General features: G+C 52.9%; 2 protein-coding genes and 1 pseudogene across 2 annotated transcripts in view; 2 read left to right on the forward strand and 1 right to left on the reverse strand.

The window, feature by feature from the left end:
- LOC142024976 (uncharacterized) overlaps positions 1 to 22,831 on the forward strand; it is a 169,847-nt gene that overhangs the window by 18,566 nt on the left and 128,450 nt on the right. The gene's annotated exons all lie outside the window — the stretch shown is intronic.
- Positions 8,605 to 22,831, reverse strand: part of LOC142024740 (uncharacterized) — a 372,768-nt gene continuing 358,541 nt past the window's right edge. The window contains 1 exon segment of the mRNA XM_075016918.1: positions 8,605 to 10,340. Coding sequence (XP_074873019.1) covers positions 9,031 to 10,340 — 1,310 coding nt within the window. The 3' untranslated portion in view covers positions 8,605 to 9,030.
- Positions 19,489 to 19,664, forward strand: LOC142025326 (U2 spliceosomal RNA; annotated as a pseudogene).

The following is a 22,831-nucleotide window of genomic DNA, read 5'->3' on the forward strand; positions in this document are numbered from 1 at the left end:
GAACTGAATTACGTGCTATGGCTAAAGACTTTCCCCCAGCAGAAGACGACCCAGTGAAGTTTCAATCAGGACTAGTGCTAGTGATCCGCTCTTATGACCCAAATTGGCAGGACCTCGATCAGCTTTTAAGGGTGATCTTGCCTGATAAGCATAAAAAGCTCATAAGGAAAGCAGAGGGGCCAGCTGAGCCCATCCAAGGAGTGCCAGGGGCAGGAACTCATGATACTGAGCTTACACAAGCTGGAAACAGGCTGCTTGACAGTGTCCTTACAGTTTTTCCCAAGCGACCAGATTGGGTTAAAATTAATCTCTGCGAGCAGGAAGATAAGGGAACACCAGGTGCCTATTTGGAAAGGCTGACAAAGGTATCTGAGAGTCACTCTGGCAATGACAATCCGGCTGCGACTGCTCAACAGGCGCTGGGTGCCGCCTTTGTGAATGGATTAAACCCAGCTGTACAGAGACAGCTGAAAGGAATGACTGGGGGCTGGGAAACTAAACCTTTAGCAGACCTCTTAACAGTGGCAAACCATTGCAGCCAGCGCTTAAAGGCTAAACAGGTTAAAGAACCTCAATGTACGGGATTACAACCAATGCCCTCTGAATTAGGCAGGGGTCGGGGCCGCTCGACAGAGCGACCTCCACAGGGCACCTATGGGACAGCAAGATTGACCCCACCTTGGTTTGCAGCTACAGCTGGCCGAGGCAGCCCAGTTACACCAGTGGGTACAACTGTTTGCCACTATTGCAAACAGCCTGGACACTGGGAAAGTCAGCGCCCACGTCACCCCAGGCCGACAGTCCCTGCAGTTCACAGCGCTGCACAGGCTCAGTTTAACTTAGTGGACTTTGAGAGCGAATAGGGGAGCCTGGAGGAGGATTGCAGCTTCTCTCTCTCATCTCCCCGTATTCCCCTGAACCCAGCTGGCGCTCTGACCTGCCAGGCTGCTGGACAAAACACCCAGGTTTTAGTAGACACGGGGGCCCGCAGGTCCAGCCTCCAAGTGTCGTCTTTCCCTGTTCCCCTTTCTGGCCAGGCGGTTAACGCCGTCGGCATTTCTGATCAAGTCGTACCTCACCCTGTCTCTGAACCCGTCTCCCCTGTACTGGGCCCGTTTCAGAGCAGGGCTCTTTCCTTCTCCGTCCTGCTCCCCCGGAAATCTATTCGGAAGGGATCTCCGGTGCGGGTCGCGCTGCACCATTTTCTGTGCTCCAGATGGGGTTTATCACGAAGTTCCTGCACAGCCAGGAGAGGAGGTGGAAGACCCCCTGCGGGATCCCACCGCCTCCCTCGTGCCTTCTATTCCCCAGCCAGATGCTGATCTTTTGGCCCAGGCACCCAACTGCTTGTGGGCCACCGCCCCAAACGAGGTGGGCAGAATATCAGCAGATCCCCTGTACATTTCGGTTAACCCTACCGAGCCCTTGCCCCCTGTTCCTCAGTACCCGCTGAATCCTGCGGCTGGGGCAGGGATTCAACCTGTCATTTCTGACCTCCTGGCCCAGGGGATTCTCACCCCCTGCTCAAGTCCTTGCAACACCCCCATACTGCCCTTAAAGAAACCGGGGAGGGACACCTGCCTTTGAGCGATCAGCTCCCTTGTTATCTCTCAATTGCCTATTACTCCCGACCCAGCCACAATTCTTTCCCCTAGTCCACCAGATTCCACCCACCTGACTGTGTTGCCCTCTCCTCTGCCTTCTCCAGTGTTCCGCTCCATCCCGACTGCCAATGCCTGGCAGCTTTTACTTATAAAGGGCAGCGATACTGCTGGACTCTTCTGCCACAAGGGTTGAGCGATTCTCCCACCTATTTTTCACAGATCCTGCAGAGGGACCTTGCTGAGATCACTTTCCCCTCTGGCTCTACTCTCATTCAGTGTGGAGATGATTTGCTTCTGTGCAGCCCGTCCCTCGAGGCAGGCAGAGCAGACTCGCTTCCACTTCTCGTTGCCCCAGCCAAAAAATGGCACAAGGTGTCCAAACGAAAACTTCAACTGTGTCAGCCAAAAGTCAGGTATTTGGGGCAGGATCTCTCAGCAGGCAGCCGTCAGCTCTCTGATGACAGAATCCAGGCGACCCTTTCTGCCCCTAGACCTACTACCCCTTTGCAAATCCCTTCTTTCTTAGGCATGGCTGCTATTGTAGGCAATGGATGCCTCACTTTTCTCAACTCACCAAACCGCTCAAGGAGCTTACTCGAAATGCCACCCCACTCCCATTCCTTGGGGCCCCCAGCAAGGCACTGCTTTCGCCTCCTTGAAACAAGCATTAGCGTCTGCTCCTGCTTTGGGTTTACCTGACTATTCCCGGCCTTTCACTTTGTTCTGTCATGCAAAGGAAGGATGTGCTGTGGGTGTGCTGGTTCAGAGCCATGGTGAGAAATGCCGCCCTCTTGCTGATCACGGTACCTATCTTGATTCTGTGGCTGCTTCTTTTTCTCCTCGCCTTTGTGCAGTTGCAGCTGCAGCACGAAGTTTAGAGCCAGCAGAGCCTTTGGTTTTACAATGTCCCTTAACGTTGGCTGTTCCTCACTCAGTGTCTGCGTTGCTCCTGAAAGGAAAAACTCAGCACCGTTCCAATGCTCGTCCTGTTAAATATGAACGGCTCCTTTTTGCCTCTCCTAACGTTTCAGAGGTTCATTGTGCTTCTTTAAATCCCCCTACATGGCTCCCCGCACCCCTCGAGGGGGAGCCGCGTGATTGCTTGAAAGTTGTTCAGGCTGTCACGTCTCCTCCACCTGATCTCTCTGGAACCCCCTGGGACAATCCTGACTTTATACTGTATACAGATGGTTCTTGCGTTTATAATCCTTCTGGTACCTCAGTAGCAGGCTCTGCACTTTGTACTGTTTATGATGTTGTGGACTCTGCTCCTCTGCCTTCTGTCTCCTCTGCACAGGTGGCAGAGCTCGTAGCTCTCCCTCGCGCCTGTCGTATCGCAGCAGGGGTTTCTGCCGCTGTCTGTACTGACTCCCGGTGCGCTTTTGGCGGACTTCATGATTTGGGCAGGCGATGGAAACAGCGAGGTTTTCTCACCTCCTCTGGACACGCTGTAAAGAAAGGCCCTTATGTTGCTGCTCTCCTAGATGCTGTACTTTTACTGTCTGCTCTGGCTGTTGTTAAGTGCACAGCTCATTCTGCTTCCTCTGATGAAGCTGCAATAGGGAATGATACGGCCACTCGGGCTGCCAAGGCAGCTGCCCTATGTCCTCCTCGGGCTGAAGCATTGTACCCCTCCCTTCCGATGCCATCTCCCGCGCCCTCCCTGTCGGAACCGGCCCTCCTGCAAGACCAAGCCCCTGAATCGGGAAAGCGGGAGTGGAGATTGCCAGGGTGCACCTTGCACCCAGACCACTTGTGGCGCAGCTTTGACGGCCGCATTGTTGCCCCAGTGGTCCTGTTACCTCACCTGGCTTCCGTGCTCCATGGGCTCTTGCACCTTAACAAAGGGGGGATGGTAGCAACTCTAACACAAAACTGGTTTGCTCCCAAATTCTCCCAAGTAGCCCAAGAGTACGGTCTGGCTTTCCCTGTCGGCCAAGCCCTCAACGTGGGCAAACCTGTACAGACAGTTCCAGCAACCAGACCCCTGCCTTTGGGGCCGTTCCTGAATTTGCAGATGGACTTCGTTCAATTGCCTCAACGTAAATCCTTTGAATATGTGCTGGTTATTGTTTGTTTGTTCTCAGGGTGGGTAGAAGCCGATCCACGCAGGAAAGCTGATGCCATCACAGTGGCTAAAAATCTTCTAAATCACCTCATCCCATTCTGGCGAATACCCCTTGTGATCTCCCGTGATGGCGGTACTCACTTCACTGGGCAAGTCATTCAGAACGTGGCAAAGTACCGCTCCATCCGACAGGCGCTACCCTGTCTGCCACACCCAGAGAGCGCGGGAGCAGTGGAAAGACGAAATGGGATTGTAAAGAATCAACTCACCAAAATACGTGAGGACTCTGGTTTAACTTGGGTAGAAGCTTCTCCCGATTGCCCTAATGAATACGAGAGCCGCTCCTAACCGAAAACCTGGGCTGAGTCCAAATGAGATGGTGTGTGGTCGGCCTATGAGACAGCTGAGCAGCCCAGAGATTGACCAGGCTGACATTACACTTGTCAAAGGAAGCACAGTTAGGTAGTGTCAGGAACTGATGAGGTGTGTGCAGTCCTGTCATTCACAGGTCAAGGACGCTTTCCTGGAGGCCCCGACTGAGCCGTGCCATAAACTGCAACCAGGAGATTGGGTCTGTGTCAAGGTCCACCAGCGTAAGACGGCCCTGGAACCCAGGTGGAAGGGCCCCTACCAAGTCCTTTTGACCACCCATACCGCTGTGAAGTGCAAGGTACTGCCCACCTGGATCCACACCTCCCACTGCAAACCAGTTCCAGCTCCTGCAGAGGTTAGTCCTGAAGAGGAGCCCCACAGACCTGGTACCAGCCATCCAGGTCCAGAAGCAGACGAGGATCAGCGCAGGCCTGGTACCAGCAATCCAGGCCCAGAAGCAGACAAACCTGAGGGACCAAGACTACGGTATCAAGGACGACCCAGGAAACCTGCCACAGACAGGTGAAGAAAGCTACCAAGTCCTGAAGAACAGCCAGATGGGGCTGGCCAAACAAATCCTGCTGAACTTATGTTTAGTTTTGTTTTTAATACCTAGTAGCTATAGCCGATGTGGCTTAAATATGGTTCATTAAAAGCATAAACCAAGTTTCCCTAGAATTTAATACGTCAGATTGTTGAATATGTTCTCATAGTTCTGTACATTCAGAAGGAGGGGTCCCAATGATTCCAGCCCTACTAAATAACACTCAGATGAATGGCACATGGTTTGATGAATTGGGTCAGAATGGCACACGGTATGATAAAGAGTTTAATGGCCTAGGGCATGTCTACCTGGCCATAACCTCAGTTGGAGAATACTGCTGGACATGCAGTGGCACAGGAGCCCACAGAATCATGGAGCTGGAAGGGACCTCAGGAGGTGATCTAGTCCAGCCCCCTCTTTCAAGCAAGATCAACCCCCACTAAGTCATCCCAGCCAGGACCTTGTCCAGCCAGGACTTAAAAACCTCAAGGGATGGGGAATCCACCACCTCTCTAGGCAACGCATTCCAGTGCTTCACCACCCGCCTGGTGAAGTAGTTTTTCCTAATATCTAACCTACACCTCTCCCTCTTCAACTTCAGACCATTACTCCTTGTTCTGCCATCTGACACCACTGAGAACAGTTTCTCACCCTCCTCTTTAGAGCTCCCCTTCAGGAAGTTGAAGGCTGCTATTAAATCACTTCTAAGTCTTCTCTACTGTAAACTGAACAAGCCCAAATCCCTCAGTCTCTCCTCATAGGTCTTGTGCTCCAGCCTCTTAATCATTTTTGTTGCCCTTCGCTGAACCTGCTCCAGCAAATCCACATCCTTTTTATACTGGGGGGCCCAAAACTGGACACAATATTCCAGATGTGGCCTCACCAGTGCCGAATAAAGAGGAATAATTCTCTAAATCTGAGAGTGGGGAAAAGCAAGTGTGAGATAAGCATTGTCCAAAATGGGGTTTGGTGTTAAATTAACACCTGGGAAAAAAATAAAGGCATCTTTGGGTACTACAAGCAGTGGATGATGAAACCCCAATGCGATAAAGCCTTAACAGCTCAGGTCAGCCATTATTTCAAATGTGGCTGAAGAGCATATAAACTCTGTCTATACACTGGAGTGGAACCTGCTATACTGGGGCAGCCTTCCCAGCCATTTGGGTAGCAGACCATCTTCCCGGTGGAAGGGTCTGAAACTACCGAGAGATAACAAGGGAAACGTACTGCGGAATCACGACCCCAGGTTTGGGTGTGGCCTTTGTGCTGAAGGAAATCTGGAGGAAGCTTTCGAGAAAGTAGCCAATGCTACAATCAAAGCCCTCCCAGCCATCGATAAGCAATGAGGAGAAGTTAGGCAAATGTTCCTCCAAAACCGAATGGCCCAAGATTACATCCTAAGGAGTAAGGGCGGGGTTTGTGCCGTGGTGGGAAAGGAATGCTGTGTGTATATTACAGACACTGGCAATAAAGTAGAGGAAGATGCCTCAGAAATTGAAAAGGCTGTGATGAGCCTGAAGCAGGAGGAAAGTTGGACCCTCGGGTTGATTGGGAAGTTGGACTGGACATCTGGGAACTTAATTTTGCAAGGAATAGCATGAGTATTAGCAATAATCCTTTGTGCTTATTTTTGTTTCTTGCAAATCAAATGCTGTATTTCCTGTGCTCTAAAAGGAGCCAAACAGGCTCTTACCAGCAGGGAAGTGGAGCTAATGATTTTAAGGCATGATGAGCAAAGGAAAGAACAAGAGGTGTATGTAAATACTTTAATGAACATGTATCTATGAAATGGTTTCTGAGTTAGCCTTTTTAAGGCTAAAAGAGGGGAGTTGTGGAAACCATCTTGTACAGAAGCCATTTCACATCCCTTACTTCTGCATGCACAGAAGAGCCTGTACTTTCCTTGACCTGTTTGGGAATGGCGGGAGGCTCTATGGAATGCGTTAACGGACTGTTTAGAGTCAAGACTCCAGCTCCCTGGTACCTGTTTCTCTTTGCTGATAACACTTTCTCTTGGAGAAGTGATTTAAATTGCCTCTGACACTGGGCTTTCGTGTGAGGGTATAAAATACAAGCGTGAGCTGCATCAAGCAGCCTTGCTGGACTTGGTTTTACTAGTATCCAGTTTGGCTCATCTGTTGCCTTACTGAATTCAATAAAGCTGAATGTGAGCCACCTAAACACAGAAAAGTCTTGTACTTCAACAGGCTCCTCAAGGAAGTCATTTTGAGGCACTTGGAGGAGGGGAGAGTGATCAGAAATAGTCAGCATGGATTCATAAAGGGCAAGTCATGCCTGACCAACCTGATTAGTTTCTAAGATGAGAAAACTGGCTCTGTGGATAGGGGAAAATCAATGGATGTGATTTATCTTGATTTTAGCAAAGCTTTTGATATGGGCTTCCGCAATATTCTTGTCATCAAATTAAGGAATGTGGATTGGATAAATGGATGGTAAGATGGATAGAAAGCTGACCAGAAGGTCGGGTCCAGTGGGTAGTGATCAACAGCTTGATGTCAGGATGGCGGTCGGTTTCAAGTGGAGTTCCCCAAGGTTCGGTTCTGGGTCTGTTCTGTTCAACATATTTATCAATAACCTGGATGAGGGGCTGGACTGCACCCTCAGCAAATTTGCGGATGACACTAAGCGAGGGGGAGAGGTAGATAGGCTGGAGGGTAGGGACAGGGTCCACAGTGACTTAGATAAACTGGAAGACTGGGCCACAAGAAATCTGATGAGGTTCAATAAGGACAAGTGCAGAGTCCTTCACTTGGACTGGAAGAATCCCAAGCATTATTACAGGCTGGGGTCAGACTGGCTTAGTAGTAGCTCTGCAGAAAAGGACCTGGGAGCTGTCGTGGATGAGAAGCTGGACATGAGTCAACACTGTGCTGCTGTAGCCAAGAAGGCGAATGGCATCAAGAGGAGCGTTGCCAGTAGATCCAGAGAAGTGATTATTCCTCTTTATTTGGCTTTGGTGAGGCCACATCTGGAGTACTGTGTCCTGTTCTGGGCCCCAAAATAAAGGAAGGACATGGACACACTGGAGAGGGTCCAGCAAAGGTTGACCAAAATAATTCGGGGGCTGGAGCATATGACCTATGAAGAAAGGTTGAGGCAGTTGGGTCTGTTTAGTCTGCAGAAGAGAAGACTGAGGGGGGACTTGATAACAGCCTTCAACTTACTGAAGGGAGGTTGCAAAGAGGCTGGAGAAAGGCTGTTCCCCATGGTCACCGATGGCAGAACACGGATCAATGGTCTTAAGTTGCGGTTGGGAAGGTCCAGGTTGAACATTAGGAAAAACTTTTTCACTAGGAGGGTGGTGAAGCATTGGAATCGTCTACGCAGGGAAGTAGTGGAGTCTCCATCCCGGAGGTGTTTGAGTCTCGCCTCAACAGAGCACTGGCAGGGCTGATCTGATGGGTTTGGTCCTGCCTTGGGCAGGGGGTGGACTTGATGTCTTTTTAGGTCTCTTCCAGCTCTATTGTTCTATGATTCTATGATCACATAGAAAACAGACAACCACCACACAAGAAAGGGGTTGGCTGGGGATGCACCCTCAGCCCCACCGAGGACTGTCCCAGCCGTGAGCATCCCACCTCCAGATGCCCTTGGGGACAGCTGCAGCTCCCTCCCCTCTAAGTTTGTACAGGGACATGGTTGGCTGTTCCCCTCCACCAGGGAGTGAGGAGAAAGTGCACATTTGCTGCATTCCTCTCTGGCTGGGCAGTACAGCGGACCGGTGACGCTGGCACTGCCCCAGGTGGGGGACATACACCGGTCCCCTGGGTGTACCTGCTGGAGCTGCAGCAGCCAAGTAGATATGGATCTCATTTGGGCCCAAAGCTGCTGCGGTGACAGTGGGCTAGGACAATGGTCTCTCTCCAGAGTCCCCATGCACTGACCCCCTCCTCTCCAGACACACCTAGAGCAACAACTCAAGTGAAGCATTTTCAATTTATTTAATTAAAAAAAAGACAACAAAAATTCATCAAGTTGAGGTTCTGAACAAACTCCAGCGTGTCCAGTTTTTATAAAGGAGCAGAGGTTAATGTAGGAAGGAGTAGACTTTATTTTAGTTCCTTGAATGGCTCCATAACACCACACCCTTGAGGAATGAGAAGCAGTATGTTAGTTAATGTGGTTCTCACTGACTTTTTTTGCCCAGTGGCCCAGCTTCAAAAATAGTGACAAAGAGAGTTACCGGATTTCTCTCCTGTGTGAATTCTCTGATGATCAATAATGTCCAAGCAGCCACTGAAGGTTACCCATGTGAGTGCAGTCATTGGGTTTCTCTCTTCTGTGAGCTCTCTGATGATTGACAAGGCGCGAGTGTTCCCGAAACTTGTCCCACACACAGAACAGCTGAAAGGTTCCTCTCTGCTCTGGGTTCTCTGATCTGTAAGATTTGAGAGCTGACAAAAGCTTTTCCCACAGTCAGATCAGCTGAAAGGTTTCCCTCCAGTGTGGGTTCTCTGATGACGAATAAGATTTGAGAGCTGACAAAAGCTTTTCCCACAGTTGGAGCAGGTGAAGGATTTCTGTCCTGTGTGGGTTCTCCTATGTTTAACAAGGTTTGACCTCTGTGTGAACCTTTTCCCACAGTCACAGCAGCTATAAGGTCTCTCTCCTGTGTGGATTCTGCAATGACTTTTTAGACTTGAGGAGCATGAGAAGCTTCTCCCACAGTCAGAGCAGTGGAAGGGTTTCTCTCCAGTGTGGGTTCTCTGATGATATATAAGATCTGAGCGCCGACGAAAGCTTTTCCCACAAACAGAGCAGTTGAAGGGTTTCTCTCCTGTGTGGATTCTGTGATGAGCAACAAGGTTTGACTTCTCACCAAAGCTTTCCCCACACTCAGAGCAGATGAAGGGTTTCTCTCCTGTGTGGCTTCTCCTATGATTAACAAGGTTTGACCTATTTCTGAACCTTTTGCCACAGTCAGGGCAGTTATAAGGTCTCTCCTCTGTGTGGATTCTGCAGTGACTTTTAAGGCTTGAGTGCCACAAGAAGCTTTTGCCACAGTCAGAGCAGCAGAAGGGTTTGTCCCCCGTGTGGGTTTTCTGATGCTGAACAAGATATGAGTGTTGACTGAAACTTTTCCCGCAATCAGAGCAGAGAAAGGGTTTTCCCCGGGTGTGGATTCTCAGATGTTGATCAAGGCCAGAAACATCACTGAAGCATCTTCCGCACTCAGAGCAGTTGAAGGGTTTCTCCTCTCTGTGGATACTCTGATGTCTGACCAGGTTTGCACTCCTGTTGAAGCTTTTCCCACAGGCAGTGCAGTGATAGGGTTTCTCTCGTCTGTGAATCATCTGATGAGTGTGAAGGTTTGAGTGTTGCCGAAAGCTTTTCCCACAGTCAGAGCAGTGGAAGGGTTTCTCTCCTGTGTGGGTCCTCTGATGAGCAATAAGAGCTGAGCGCCAACAAAAGCTTTTCCCACAGTCAGAGCAGCTGAAGGGTCTCTCTCCTGTGTGGATTCTCTGATGAGCAACAAGGCTTGGCCTCCGACGAAAGCTTTTCCCACACTCAGAGCAGTTGAAGGGTTTCTCTCCTGTGTGAATTCTCCTATGATTAACAAGGTGTGACCTGTGTCTGAACCTTTTCCCACAGTCAGAGCAGTTATAAGGTCTCTCTCCTGTGTGGGTGATGCAATGACTTTTAAGACTTGAGGACCATGAGAAGCTTTTCCCACAGTCAGAGCAGTGGAAGGGTTTCTCTCCAGTGTGGGTTCTCTGATGATTAATAAGACCTGAGTGCAGCTGGAAGCTTCTCCCACAGTCAGGGCAGATATTGGGCTTCTCTCCTGTGTGGATGTTACAATCACTGTTAAGACTGAAGCTTTTCCCACAGGTTTTCTGTTGTTCGCTCTCTTTAGTGTTTCTCACACCTCTGCTTCCATGGCTGGAGTTATCCTGCCCCTCCCCTGCATGGTTTCCCTGCTGCCTTTCTGGGCTACGCTGACTCTCACAGGTCTCTCTGTGCTCAGGACTCTGAGAAACACGACCTTCAGAGCTTCCCAGGAACATCCCACAGGAGGCCACTTGCTCTGGTTCTTCCAGCTGAAGATTCTCCTCGTCATTCTTGAGCAGCATCACCTCACCTGCTGGGACACAGAGAGAACCAGACAGTGTCACTCTGTGCACTGAGCTGAAAGAAAAACTCAGAAAGGGAACAGAAAAGGGGGAACGCAGCCAACAGCTGATGGAAAGATTGAAATAACGTGAACTGAGCTGCTCCTCCGTCCTCACAACCCTTCCCCAGAGGAGGGACCCCAGCCCTGCTCCCACCCTCTGGCTGGAGCTGATGACAGGCTGAAGGGTCAGACAGTCTGGATGAAAAAGCCCAAGTGACATCTCGGAGAACATGGAAATCGGTTTCTGAGTCACTTTAGCTCACTGCTCACCTGTGTGTGGGGCACTGATGATCTCCCCTTTCTCAGCGCCCTGGAGATCTGGGACCCACAGCGCCTCCCCTCGCTCCACCCAGGAGATCACATCAGCTTTGGGAAATCCTGCTGCACTCACAAGGGTACAACTCAGCCTCCCTTCTTGACCTGCTCCATCTCCCACATCCCAGGGCAGGACAGGGCCACTCAACTCAAACAAGACACTCGATTTGGGTTTGTTTTTGTGGATAAAACTAACACAGCTATGCCCAATGCCTGGCACCAGGCAGGCCCCGAATTTAGCCACGTGGAGCGGGAATCCATCAAACCCATGAGAGAACCTGCACAGATACAGACACCATCTTCCTCGCCAAGTGCAAATGGATGGACGTCCCACCGAACGGACTGAAGGTGAAACACTCACTGCAACCGACACACTGCAGGGACTGTGTCGAGAGATTGGTCACACACTCCTACAGACCTGAGGAACCACCTGTTCAGCTTCCTGTGCAGCGAACAGGGAAACATCACAAGGAGCTCTCAACTCTGGAGACTCTCCTAAAAAAACAACCTTCCACAAAAACGCGCAGGTGGCTGGACTTTACTGAAAGGAGACAGGAGAGTTACAGCCCACACTGCTCTTCTCTGCAGGACTGTAAACTCTCTAACCTCCTACTTGCCGCATGGGGCCACAGTAGTGGTGCCTTTAACTCACCCAGCAACATTGTCAATCTATCCAACCACACACTCAGCCTGGCAGAGGAGTCTGTGCTATCTAAGAGATTCTCTTTGTGCCCCACCAGCCCCACAACATGACACAGTTCTGTGGGGATCTGGAACCCTGCCCCAGTTTTGCCAGGAATACTTTCAACAAGACTCTGAACAGCCCTACAGGCACCATCACACCTCGAGTACAAGAAGAATTCTGCATGGAATCCTTCCTGGCAATCAAAACGACAGACTGGACGTATACATAGAGCGCTTCCGCTTCTGTGCACAGGCAGAAATTGTGGCAAAGTGACATCGCTTGTCCCATGACCTCAGCCGTGCGGAATGCAATGTCACCCACAGCCTCAGAAACAGCTCTGGCGTTGTCATCCAAGAGGCTGACAAAGGAGCTGCTGTTGTCATCATGAATAGGTCAGACCATGAAAAGGAGACTCCCAGGCAGCTCTCCAATACCACCTTCTACAGGCTACTGTCCTCTGCTCCCCCTGAGCAGCACACACAGAAACTGCACCGTCTGCTCAAGACACTCCTGACAAAAGCGCAGGAACAGATCTGCACAGACACACCCCAGAGCCCCAAGATCCATAAAATCTCGACATTCTGGAGGCACCATCAGCTCAGGCATTGGCACTCTCATTGCAGCCTTGTCCAGCTGTGGGGACTCTACTCAGACCTTATTGTACCAGCACTCCTAGCTATCTTTGAAACACCACCGACTTCCTCAGGAAACTGCTGTGCACTGGTGATCTTCCTGAAAACACCATCCTGGCCACCATGGATGTCGAGGTCCCTTTCACAAAAATACCCACGTGAAGATGGACTTCAAGCCGTTTGGAACAGTATCCCTGATGATGCCACGGCACAAGTGGTGGTGGAGCTTTGTGACTTTGTCCTCACCCACAAGTACTTCAGATTTGAGGACAATTTATACCTTCAAAATAGTGGCACTGCAATGGGCACCTGCCTGGCCCCACACTGTGCCAACATGTTTATGGCTGACCTGGAACAACGTCCTCAGCTCTCGACCCCTGGCGCCCCTCCTCTACTTGAGCCACATTCATGACATCATCATCGTCTGGACCCATAAGAAAGAGGCTCTTGAAGAGTTCACTGTGATTTTGACAGTTTCCAAACCACCCAGAACCTCAGCCTGGAACCGTCCACACAAGAGATCCACTTCCTGGACACTACTGTGAACATAAGTGATGGTCAGATTAACACAACCCTACACCAGAAACCCCAGGACCGCTATGCTACCTCCATGCCTCCAGCTTCCATCCAGGGCACACCACACGATCCACTGTTTACAGCCAAGCACTAAAGGTACAACCACGTTTGCTCCAATACCTCAGACAGAGACAAACACCTTCAAGACCTTTACCAAGCTCTCCTGAAACTACAATACCCCCCTTAGGGAGTGAAGAAACAGACGGACCGAGCCAGACGTGTACCCAGAAGCCACCTGCTACAAGACAGGCCCAGCAAAGAAAACAACAGAACACCAGTGTCCATGAGCTGCAGCCCCCAACTAAAGCCACTCCAGTGCAACATCCATGACCTACAACCCATCCTGGACAATGATCCCTCACTCTCAAAGACCTTGGGAGGCAGGGCTGTTCTTGTCTGCAGCCACCCTGCCAACCTTAAACAAATTCTCACCAGCAAGTATAGACCACAACACTGTAAATCACAAACCAAACCTTTCGACAAACCTCAGCGCCAACTCTACCCACCAATGACACCACCACACCTGCTAAACCGGGGTTGTGAGTTCAATCCTTGACGAGGCTATTTAGCAATTGGGGAAGTAGATGCCACAGACAGTGCTTGGTCCTGCCAAGAGGGCAGGGGACTGGACTTAGATAACCTCTCGAGGTCCCTTCCAGTTCTAGGAGACGCGTAACTCCACTTATATTTTAATTTTATTTGAACCAGCGGGGCTTATTCACCTGCACATCTAAACTGGACAGTCTCTACGTAAACGAATAAATGGATGCAAATAAGATATCAGGAATGGTAATATACAAAACCTCCCGGGACGCTCAGGAGCAGATTTAAAAGTAGCCATCCTGCAACGCAAAAATGTCAAAAGCAGACCTCAAAGAGCAACTGCAGAGCTGCAGTTCACTTGCAAATGTGACACCATCCATTTAAGACTGAACAAAGACCAGGACCAGCTGGCCAAGTTGAAAAGGAGTTTCTCTACTCTGGCTGTTCACATCGCCACAACCTCCATGACTGAATTGCTCTCACTGACTCCGGCCTTCTTCTTGAGTGGGACTCCCTCCTTTTCTTGTGCCTGTATATTTTTACTGACCTCTGGAATTTCCATGTGGTGCATGTGGTGAATTGGGCCTTTGCCCACAAAAGCTGATGCCCCAGAAAATCCGTTAGTCTATAAGGTGACACAGGACTTCTCTGTGTTTTTGCTCGACTCAAAACGCGAGCTCTGTGAGGGCTGGTAGGGCCGAAACCGAGGCCCCAGGCAGGGCTCAGACTGCAGCTGCCACATGGCAGGTCACTAGAACTTGGAGAGAAAGGCTCTGGCAGAGCTCTGGCTCCACAAGGGCTCTGTCCTCAAAGCTCCTGGCTGGGGCCTGGTTCCTCTGGCTCTTTGGCTCTGATGCGCTACTTGAATCAGCAGGAGGCAGAGGAAGTTGTCTGAGCAGTGAGGTGAGTCCTGGGCTGGCTGCTTCAGATCCTGCCCAGGCTCCTGCTCTGCGACCCCTGCCTGCCTGTTGCTGGGTGGGCCCTACCAGCGACCCACAAGAGCTGCTGCTCCTGCAGCCGGCCATGGCGGTGTTTGGCTGTGCTGCTCTCTGTGGGATGTGGCTGTTGTTGCAGCTGAGCCCCCGCTCAACTGCCTCAGTTCTACTCTGCCAGCAGCAGCTTCTCTGCGTGATTTGACACTTTCCTCCTGCAGCACAGGCTTGCTGCTGACTCACTTTCCAGCTGCACATGGTGCTGTTTCCCTTGGTGCAGGAAGGCAACTGGCAGAAGTGCGGCTGGAGGGGTTAGTTACAGCCCCTGTCTCTGCCTCTCCTGCAAACTCCTGCTGAGATTCGAGCTGAGCTTTTGCCTTCACAACGTGACTACTCACGGCCTAGGTTTAGCCCCACTCGGTGTCACATGACCTAACTGGGCACCTCCCAACCATCTTCAAAACCCCCCCAATATCGATGAAGGCCGAGGACGCTGGATGAGGTGTGTTATGAGACCTACGGGGAGTGACACTGAATCCCAACTCAGGCACATGTTACTCATAACTGGTTTGTCCTGTGTCTGGTTCCCACCAGTGACTCCCAAGAAAGCAATCTACTGTGCATGGGAGAGCTGGTGCGCCCGTCTGGGAGTTTGTGTTTCATTATTCAAGAACTCGCCCTAAATGGTAAAAGCCAGCAGGGGTGCAGCAAACTGGCCCCAGGGGTACCCTGCAGGGACTCAGAGCAGCCGGAACCAGCCCTACAGCTCTGGTACCCGCCGCTCCTGCCAGCGCCCCTCCACTCACACCTCCAGACAAGGCAGATGCTGGGAAGCACATGGAGACCTGGGCTGTGGGAAGAGCAGCATCACTGCCATGTCCCTGAACCTGCTTCCCCTGGGAGGGGCTGTGGAGGGAACAGTCTCTCACAGGGGACCCAGTGATTCCTGGGGCTCACACTCCTGACATTGGGAACAGGGAGGGACCCTGAACCAAAGCCAACCCAGCTGCTGCGAAGCCCACACAGCCTGTGACACCCCCAGGGACAGGACTCCTCACCCAGCCAGCGCACGGTCTGGTAATTCTCCTGCATCACCTCCCTGTAGAGGGCTCTCTGCCCCGGGGCCAGCAGCCCCCATTCCTCCTCCGAGAAACACACAGCCACCTCCTCCAAGGTCACCTTCTCCGCCACCACCATGTCCTCGCTCTGTCTCTGCAGGGCCGGGGCTGCTCTGGAGCCAGACATGGGGGCTCTGCACCTGGTAGGGGAAAAGCGCAATGGAGACACTTCAGACGGGGCTGGAAGCCGCTCCGCATCCCCCAGCTCCCCACACTCGCTCCCTGGGGCACACGTGCTGCACACGCACATTTGGGGAAACACTCGAGTCTCACAGAACCACCTCACACAAGTCAGATCCCAAATCCGTCCTCGTTTCTCTCCGGACCTGGCCTGAGCCCCAGCACTGCTGCGCACTGGAGTGTGTCCCACGGACACGTCACGTGGTTAGTGACACACCAGGGGGACAAGCCCGGAGGAAGGGAGCAGCTGAAGGGACAATGAGGATCACTGAACTGCACCGCGGGGGAGCACCGGCACCGTGCGACGAGCGCCCGGCCCCACTGGGGAACCGGGAGGGGGGGGGACACAACCCCACCCAGAGCTCTCGGATCCCCTGCGGGGGGGGGGTGCAATGGACTCAGGACCCCAAATCACTGAGGGGGACAAGGGAGAAGGAAACCAGGGGGGTGCAGAGGCCCTGGGGCGAAAACAAGGGAGCTGGGGGAGAACCGAGCACAGAGCCCCCAGCACCCACTGGTCCCTGCGGGGTGCAGAGCCCGCGGGCGCCGCCCAGAGACTCCGCCTGGAGGGGCGAGTGGAGCCAAGAGCGAAAACCGGCCCCGAGTCACAGCCCCCCCGGCCGCCCCCGCCCCCATCCCCTCCCCGGGCGCCCCGGAGCCGGGCGGGGGCGAGTGCGGGGCGCTGGGGCGGCGCCTCTTTGCTCCCCGCGGGGCCCAGCGCCGCGAGCCGCCGCAGCAGGAGGCGAACCAGGCGCCGCTGCCGGAGAACGGGGCGGCCCGGCCGGGACCAGGGGAGGGGCTGGAGCGGGGGGGCCCCGCACGGAGCGTCCGAGAGACAAACGGGGGGGGGCGGAGTCACTTCCCGGCCCGGCCCGGCCCCCCCTCACCTGGCGGCGGCGGCGGGGGGGGGCCTCCGGGCGGCGGCAGGAAACTGGCTCCAAGGAAGTGACGTCCTGGAAGGAGAAGCTGAAGGGCGCAGAGGAAGTGACGCAAGAGGGAGGGGGTGAGAGGGGAAGTGACGCAAGGGTGAGACGGGGGCGGGCTGCGGTGGGGGCAGATGTGTGGGGGTTTGTCCCACTCACAGGCTGTGCGGGTAAAACTGTCCGGAGCAGGCGGCTGCCCCCGGCCTGGCTCTGCGCCTGCGGGAGACGGATCAGTGGCCGCTCGTAGCTCCAGCGACATCCACCCCCCCCACCGCGGGCTGCGTCAGGGGCGAGCAGCAGCTGGGGAGGGGTCCCTGCATCGAACCTGCCAAGGGCTCGTCCTGTGTGTCCCGCCTCTTCCCGCCCCCCGCTCCCATTGGCCGAGCTGCCTGTCAGCCCTGCCCCCCACTCCCATTGGCCGAGCTGCCTGTCAGCCCTGCCCCCCCCACTCCCATTGGCCGAGCTGCCCAGCTCGAGCTCTTCGCCCGGCTCCGCACTGGTCTCCCGCCGCGCATCGCTGTTGCTCTGAGTCATCCCGGCCCTTCACCCCGCCCCGCCCCAGCGCTGCGCGCAGCCTCCCCACAGCCCCAGAGGGGAGCGAGTCTGTGCTGGCCCCGCCCCTCGCCCCGGCCCGGCCCCGCCCCCTCGCCCCGTCAGTCCGGCCCCCAGCAGCTCGTCCCGGCCCGTGTCTGTGGTTTCCCCGCGGGAGTTTGTTCTGTGCCCCACGTGGTCCCCAGGCGGGCAGATTTCCTGGGCTGGGGTCAGTTCCCCTCCGGGCCCCTCCCTCCCTCCCGCCCCCAGCCTGGATTGCCCGTGTCAGGGGCGGCTCTTCTCTCCGCCCGCCCGCAGCCGGGGGCGCTGTCACCGGGCACCGCTTGGGGGCGTCTTGTGCCCCGACCCTCGCAGCGGCCCCGCTTTGTACCTGTCCCAGTGCGGAGACCCCCGTGTGTGAAACCCCCTTTTCAGTTCCCAGCCCCTGTCCGTCCCTGACACACACCCGCGTCCTGCAGCGCTGGGAAGAGTCACACGTGTGGGGGGTGCGGGGGCAGGAACGCAACGCTGCTGCAGGCTGGGAGGGGTGTGTCTGCCAGAGCTCATCTGCATGGGAATGCAAAGGGCGCGTGTGTGACACGTGTCAGGCAAAGCCTCGTGGGGAGCGAGTCAGCCCTGAGATCTGCTCCCTTGTAAACACCTCGTTGTGAAACCACAATTTATGCTGACACTCAGTGTGGGAGCTGTGAGACCTCACCAAGGCTCTGGGTTGTTGTGGGGGACAGGGCAGTCGCCTTCGCTGCATCAGACATTGATTACACGGGGCTCCCTGGTTTAAAGACTTGTAGAAAAAAAGGGGAGGGGCAGTGGTTAAGCCAGCTTGCTGAGTGCTTTGGCCTTGTAGCTCTAAGTCTGGCTTGCTTACTCCTTCTCCGCTGTTGAAAGATAGAGCTGGCTAATAGGGTGTTTGTAAGACCCTATATGAAAAACACTAAGAGCTCGAATGCGAAAGTGGCAGCTGAGGCCATGCTGACCTACAATCGGAGGGTTCTGCCTTGGGGGAGCCCAAGCAGTGGGGTTGGGAACTGTGGTGGTGTATGACAGGGGGAGGCTGGTCAGAAGCCCATCAGACGAGGGTGGGTGGCTTGTGGCAGCAAGGGGAGGCTGCAGACAAGTGGACAGCTGATACTGCCCTGGTAATGAATGTATCTGCGGGCTTTGGGTTCGGGACTGCACTGCAGAAGGTACACCCTGTAACTGTGTGTATGGGGTAAAGGGCCAAGAGCCCCAGCAAGAGACTGGGTTCTACTGCATATGGGGATGGTAGCTGGGTAAAGGGGGTTTGTCTCTTCTTTGCTTAGATATACTGCATCTGTCACTGTAACCTTGGGGTAGGTAATGGTCCTTAAAGAAGCCATTTCTATCTCAGACTCTGTGCTTGCGAGGGGGGAGAACCGCCTTCCAGGCACCCCGCATGGGGGTGAAATTGTGCCAGGCCACTGGGTTGGGGCTCGAGCTGGTTGGTTGTATCCTTGACAGGAAAACCCCACAAGAGTTGAAGCCGGCCCTTCTGGCAGGCATGTGGCATGAACAGAAGGTTTCCAAATTCTTTTGCTAGTCTTTAAAGTGCTACTTGACTGCTTTTTGCTTTGGTTCTGCAGTCCATCCAGGGTTAACAGCTCGATGGCGTCAGCATGCTGCAGCGAGGGGACAGGCTTCATGCAGATTAGGTGATCGCTTAGGGAGCGAAACAGCCACCACAAAGGCAGCTCGCAGGTCTGGTGGAATAAGTCATTTTAAAGCTGAATTCTCTGGTGGGAGAGGTTTTGCTTTGACCAGCTAGAAAGGAGCTGCAGGATGAAGAGAGCAGGTGTACTTGCCGATCTGTAAATATCTTGTTGCAATGCTCACATGTGTTGCATTCGGGTGAGTCGTCATGCCATAGAAAAGTGTCCAGATGGGTGGGCTGTGTAGAATTGTTTGAAAATGGTATCGCTTCTCCGCTTTTTGTGGGATAAGATCAAATGTAGTATGCCCCGATATTGTTTATTGTCTAATATGTATAAAATACTCTTCTTTTTGATTTTCCTCGAGGGATGGGGATGGATCCAAAAGCCAATATCTTATATTGTCTGTGACTTTAAAGTATTTTTTTCTTCTCAGGGTAGGGATTGGTTAAAAGGCCGATATTTTATATTATCTCTTGTTTGTAACTGTGTTTTGTTGTCTATCTGAGACGAGTTGGGTTTCTTATGTAAATACTAAGATACTGTTTACTGTATATTACGCTCCATAACCTGTTCTAGTTTCTCAGATAATATATCCCTGTGTATGTGAATTTGTTAAGCTCCTTGCTGTATTTGAAACATTCCCTCAATAAAACTCATTTAATCTGTTCTTATCAGTTTAATATCTGATATGTTCTCTATCTGAGAACTGTATATTAAATGGATTTTTGGAAGAGGGAGGTGGAATAGGGGCTTGCTCCATCCCCTCCATGCATCGACCTGGTATTGCAGTGCTTCTAGGAGCGGGGCACTTCCCTTTTCGAGGGAAATGCGTTTGGTGAAAAATTAGATTTTGAATGTGAAGGTCTCGTTTTTCTGAACCGAAAACAAGGCTTTTAATATGCAGACTTATTCAAAGAATCATTTACGGGTTTGCTTACAGGTTGTGTTTTTATTTGCTGTGATCTTCGAAGTTACTATATAAATGGCTGTTTTAAAAATTACTCAGGAAGCGGTGAAATACGTGTTTAACATTTGGAATAATGACAGAAGCTCCTGGGTGACATGCCTGTTTGTTGTTTCAGACAATCTCCCAACTTTACGAGGTTTCTCACTAACGGCCACAGTCTATAAGCCCAGGAATAGCAGTCCTGGAACCTTTCCCTGCAACAAAGCCCGCTGCTCGCTTTCTCCACATCTCTTCTCTGGAAATACCCTCACTGGACCTAATCAGGTTACTCACAGAATCACGGGCACTTTCTCATGCTCCTCTACTAACATCATATATCCCAACAGTGCCCAGGTGCTTCGCATATTGGGCGGACTTCTAACTCCCTTCGACAAAGGGTCAATGGGCACAAAACAGACATCAAAACGCTCCAGATCCACAAACCAGTTAGTCAACGTTTTCATGGCATGGGGCATTCTGTCGATGACCTCAAGGGATGTGTGTTGCAGAAAAGCAATTCTTGCTCCGCTTTGGAAAGAGAAACATCTGAACTGGCTTTTCTATTCAAATTCGGCACATTAACACATGGTTTCAATCATGATGGGAACTTTCTGAGTCACTATAGCGGCTTGTCTGCATACTTGGCTCAATCTAATTCTAGACCTTCCCCCCCCCCACCCCTCCGCTCTCTGATTTGCTCCCCTTGATTATCTTTTTCCGATTTGTCCTCCTTGCTTACTGTTTTGGTTCTCTGTGCCTTAAATCTTGAGTCTGTTCTGGTCTGGCTCTGGTCTGAAGAAGTGGGTCTGTCCCAGGAAAGCTCACCTAATAAACCATTTTGCTAGTCTTTAAAGTGCTACTTGACTGCTTTTTGTTTTGCTATTTATCATCTGTAAAAGCAGTTAAATGCATATTTAGCACCTCATTAGCAAGTGCGTGGCTGGGGCACTTTGGAATTGCAGCGCTGGTCTAGATGGGGGTCCTTTTCAACAGAACCCCGGCAACTTCGAAATCCCCTTATTCCTATCAGCAAATTAAAATAAGGGGATTTCCACATCTGGACCAGCTGCGCAGCGCGAGCCGCTGCAATTTCCAAGTGCTGCCCCCCACCCCACCCCCCGCATTCTAAAGAGGGTCTCATTCGTAATCTTCAAAATGGCGATTTGCATGGACATTTTGAAGTTTTGGGCTAGTGTAGACATAGCCACGTTGTTTGATGTGACTCTTGATTTCTCCCCTTCGTACCGCTCTTCTGATGTGCCCACTTTGATTCTGATTTGTCAACCTTGATGACTAGTTTTGGTTGTCTGTGCCTTAAATATTGAGTCTTATGGTCTGAAGACGTGGGTCTGTTCCAGAAAAGCTCACCCCTTCATCAATTATTTTGTTAGCCTTTAAAATGCTCATAGACTGCTCTTTTTTTTGCAGAGAAAAGAATCCAAGTGTTTGTAAGAGGCAGGTCTGCTCTAGGTCAGCAGGCCTCCAGGGCTGGTGAAAGCAGAGGGCTGCAACTCCCCTTCATCAGCACTCCCATGATAAAAATTGTTCCAGCCCCCCTGGCCAGACCTGGTTTGGTTAACCATTAAGAACAGATTGAAACTTTTTGATTGTGCAGGTTTAAGACAAAGAGGAGACGCAACTGAAGACAGTTGGCAGTTTTTCCATGGGGCCTAAAAGGTCCTAAATGCAAGCAAGCTGCACCCCTGTAGTCTAAAACTCTTTCAGTTCTGTGTAATGTTCACCTGTATCTGACATTGAATTCAGTGTGATGGTTTTGAAATTAACTTGCTGTTCAGTCTCAGTGCTGATTGTATCTGTGCTAATGAAAGCTCCTTGTTGTGTGAGTGAGAATGGATGCTGTACCTATGCGAGACTGTCACCAGACGTTCCAGGAAGCGATCAGGACAGACCCTTAGCGCTGCAGATCATTACAAGGTGAGCAGTGGGCAAGTCTAGAGAAGGAGAGAGGCGGTGAGAAACAGTCCTCAGTCAGCAGTAGCAGGCTGGGCCAATAGAAGACGAGCCTGTAGAGTGAGAGGGAAAAGGTGAGCGGTGGGCGCATTGCCACCTAGAAAGGCTGGCGCACTCTGGGATGAAGCGGGGCTTTGCCCACGAGAGCTTATGCTCCAGAATGTTAGTCTCTGAGGTGCCCCAGGACTTGTTGTTCTTACAGGGCACGGCAGGGCAGTCCCAAGGGGGTATTAACCCTGAGCGAAATGCAAGTCCCCTCTCTCATGCGCTCTGCTCCCGCTTGTCCCCCTCCCCGCCCCCGCTCCCCCCAGCTGTTGGTCACCCCTTGGGAACAAGGCTGGGATGTTGGCCCAGCTGGGTTGGTGCTTCCTCTGTAAAACCCGGGCTCAGACTCAGCCTTCCCGTTAACTTTTCCCAGGCACCTGTGGAATGAATTTGTTCCGTGCACCCCTCATGGGAAATGTGACACGTCCCCTCCATATCAGTAGTCTGACAAAGCGCGGGGGGGGGGTGAGGTCAAGGGGTTCGGCGTGTGGGAGGGGGGCTCAGGGCTGGTGCAGAGGGTTGGGGGTGAGGGTGCTGCCTGGGCGTGCGGGCTCTGGGGTGGAGCCAGGTCTGAAGGGCTTCGGGTGCCGGCTGGCTCCGGGCTACAGCAGAGAGGACCCCACCCCAGCTCTCCCCGCAACACAGCCCCCAGGCTGAGGCAGGGGGAGGCGCCACGTGGGGCTGGGCTGGGAGATCGGCATCCCTCCCCTGCCCTCAGTGGGTCTGGGGCTGGCGGGGGCTCCCCTGGGCCGGGGGGCTCCCCAGCTGCAGCAGGTCCCTGCCAGGCTGGGGCGCCTTTCCTCTGACCGCGACAGGCTCGGGCCAGTTGGGTCCCGCAGCGCCCTGCTTGCAGGGGACGTCGCCCCAGGTGACCTCCGAGAGCAGCGTTCACCCCCAGCGGGGCGAAGCGGCGCCACGTGTCCCCCACCCCCGGGAGCAGCCCCAGCTCCTCGCCCCCGCCAGGAGGCCCGGCCCCGGCACAGCCCAGCGCCGAGCTCCCCGCACAGCGGCCAACGCCC

Source organism: Carettochelys insculpta, chromosome 22, assembly GCF_033958435.1.
Source record: "Carettochelys insculpta isolate YL-2023 chromosome 22, ASM3395843v1, whole genome shotgun sequence".
Lineage (NCBI taxonomy): Eukaryota > Metazoa > Chordata > Testudines > Carettochelyidae > Carettochelys > Carettochelys insculpta.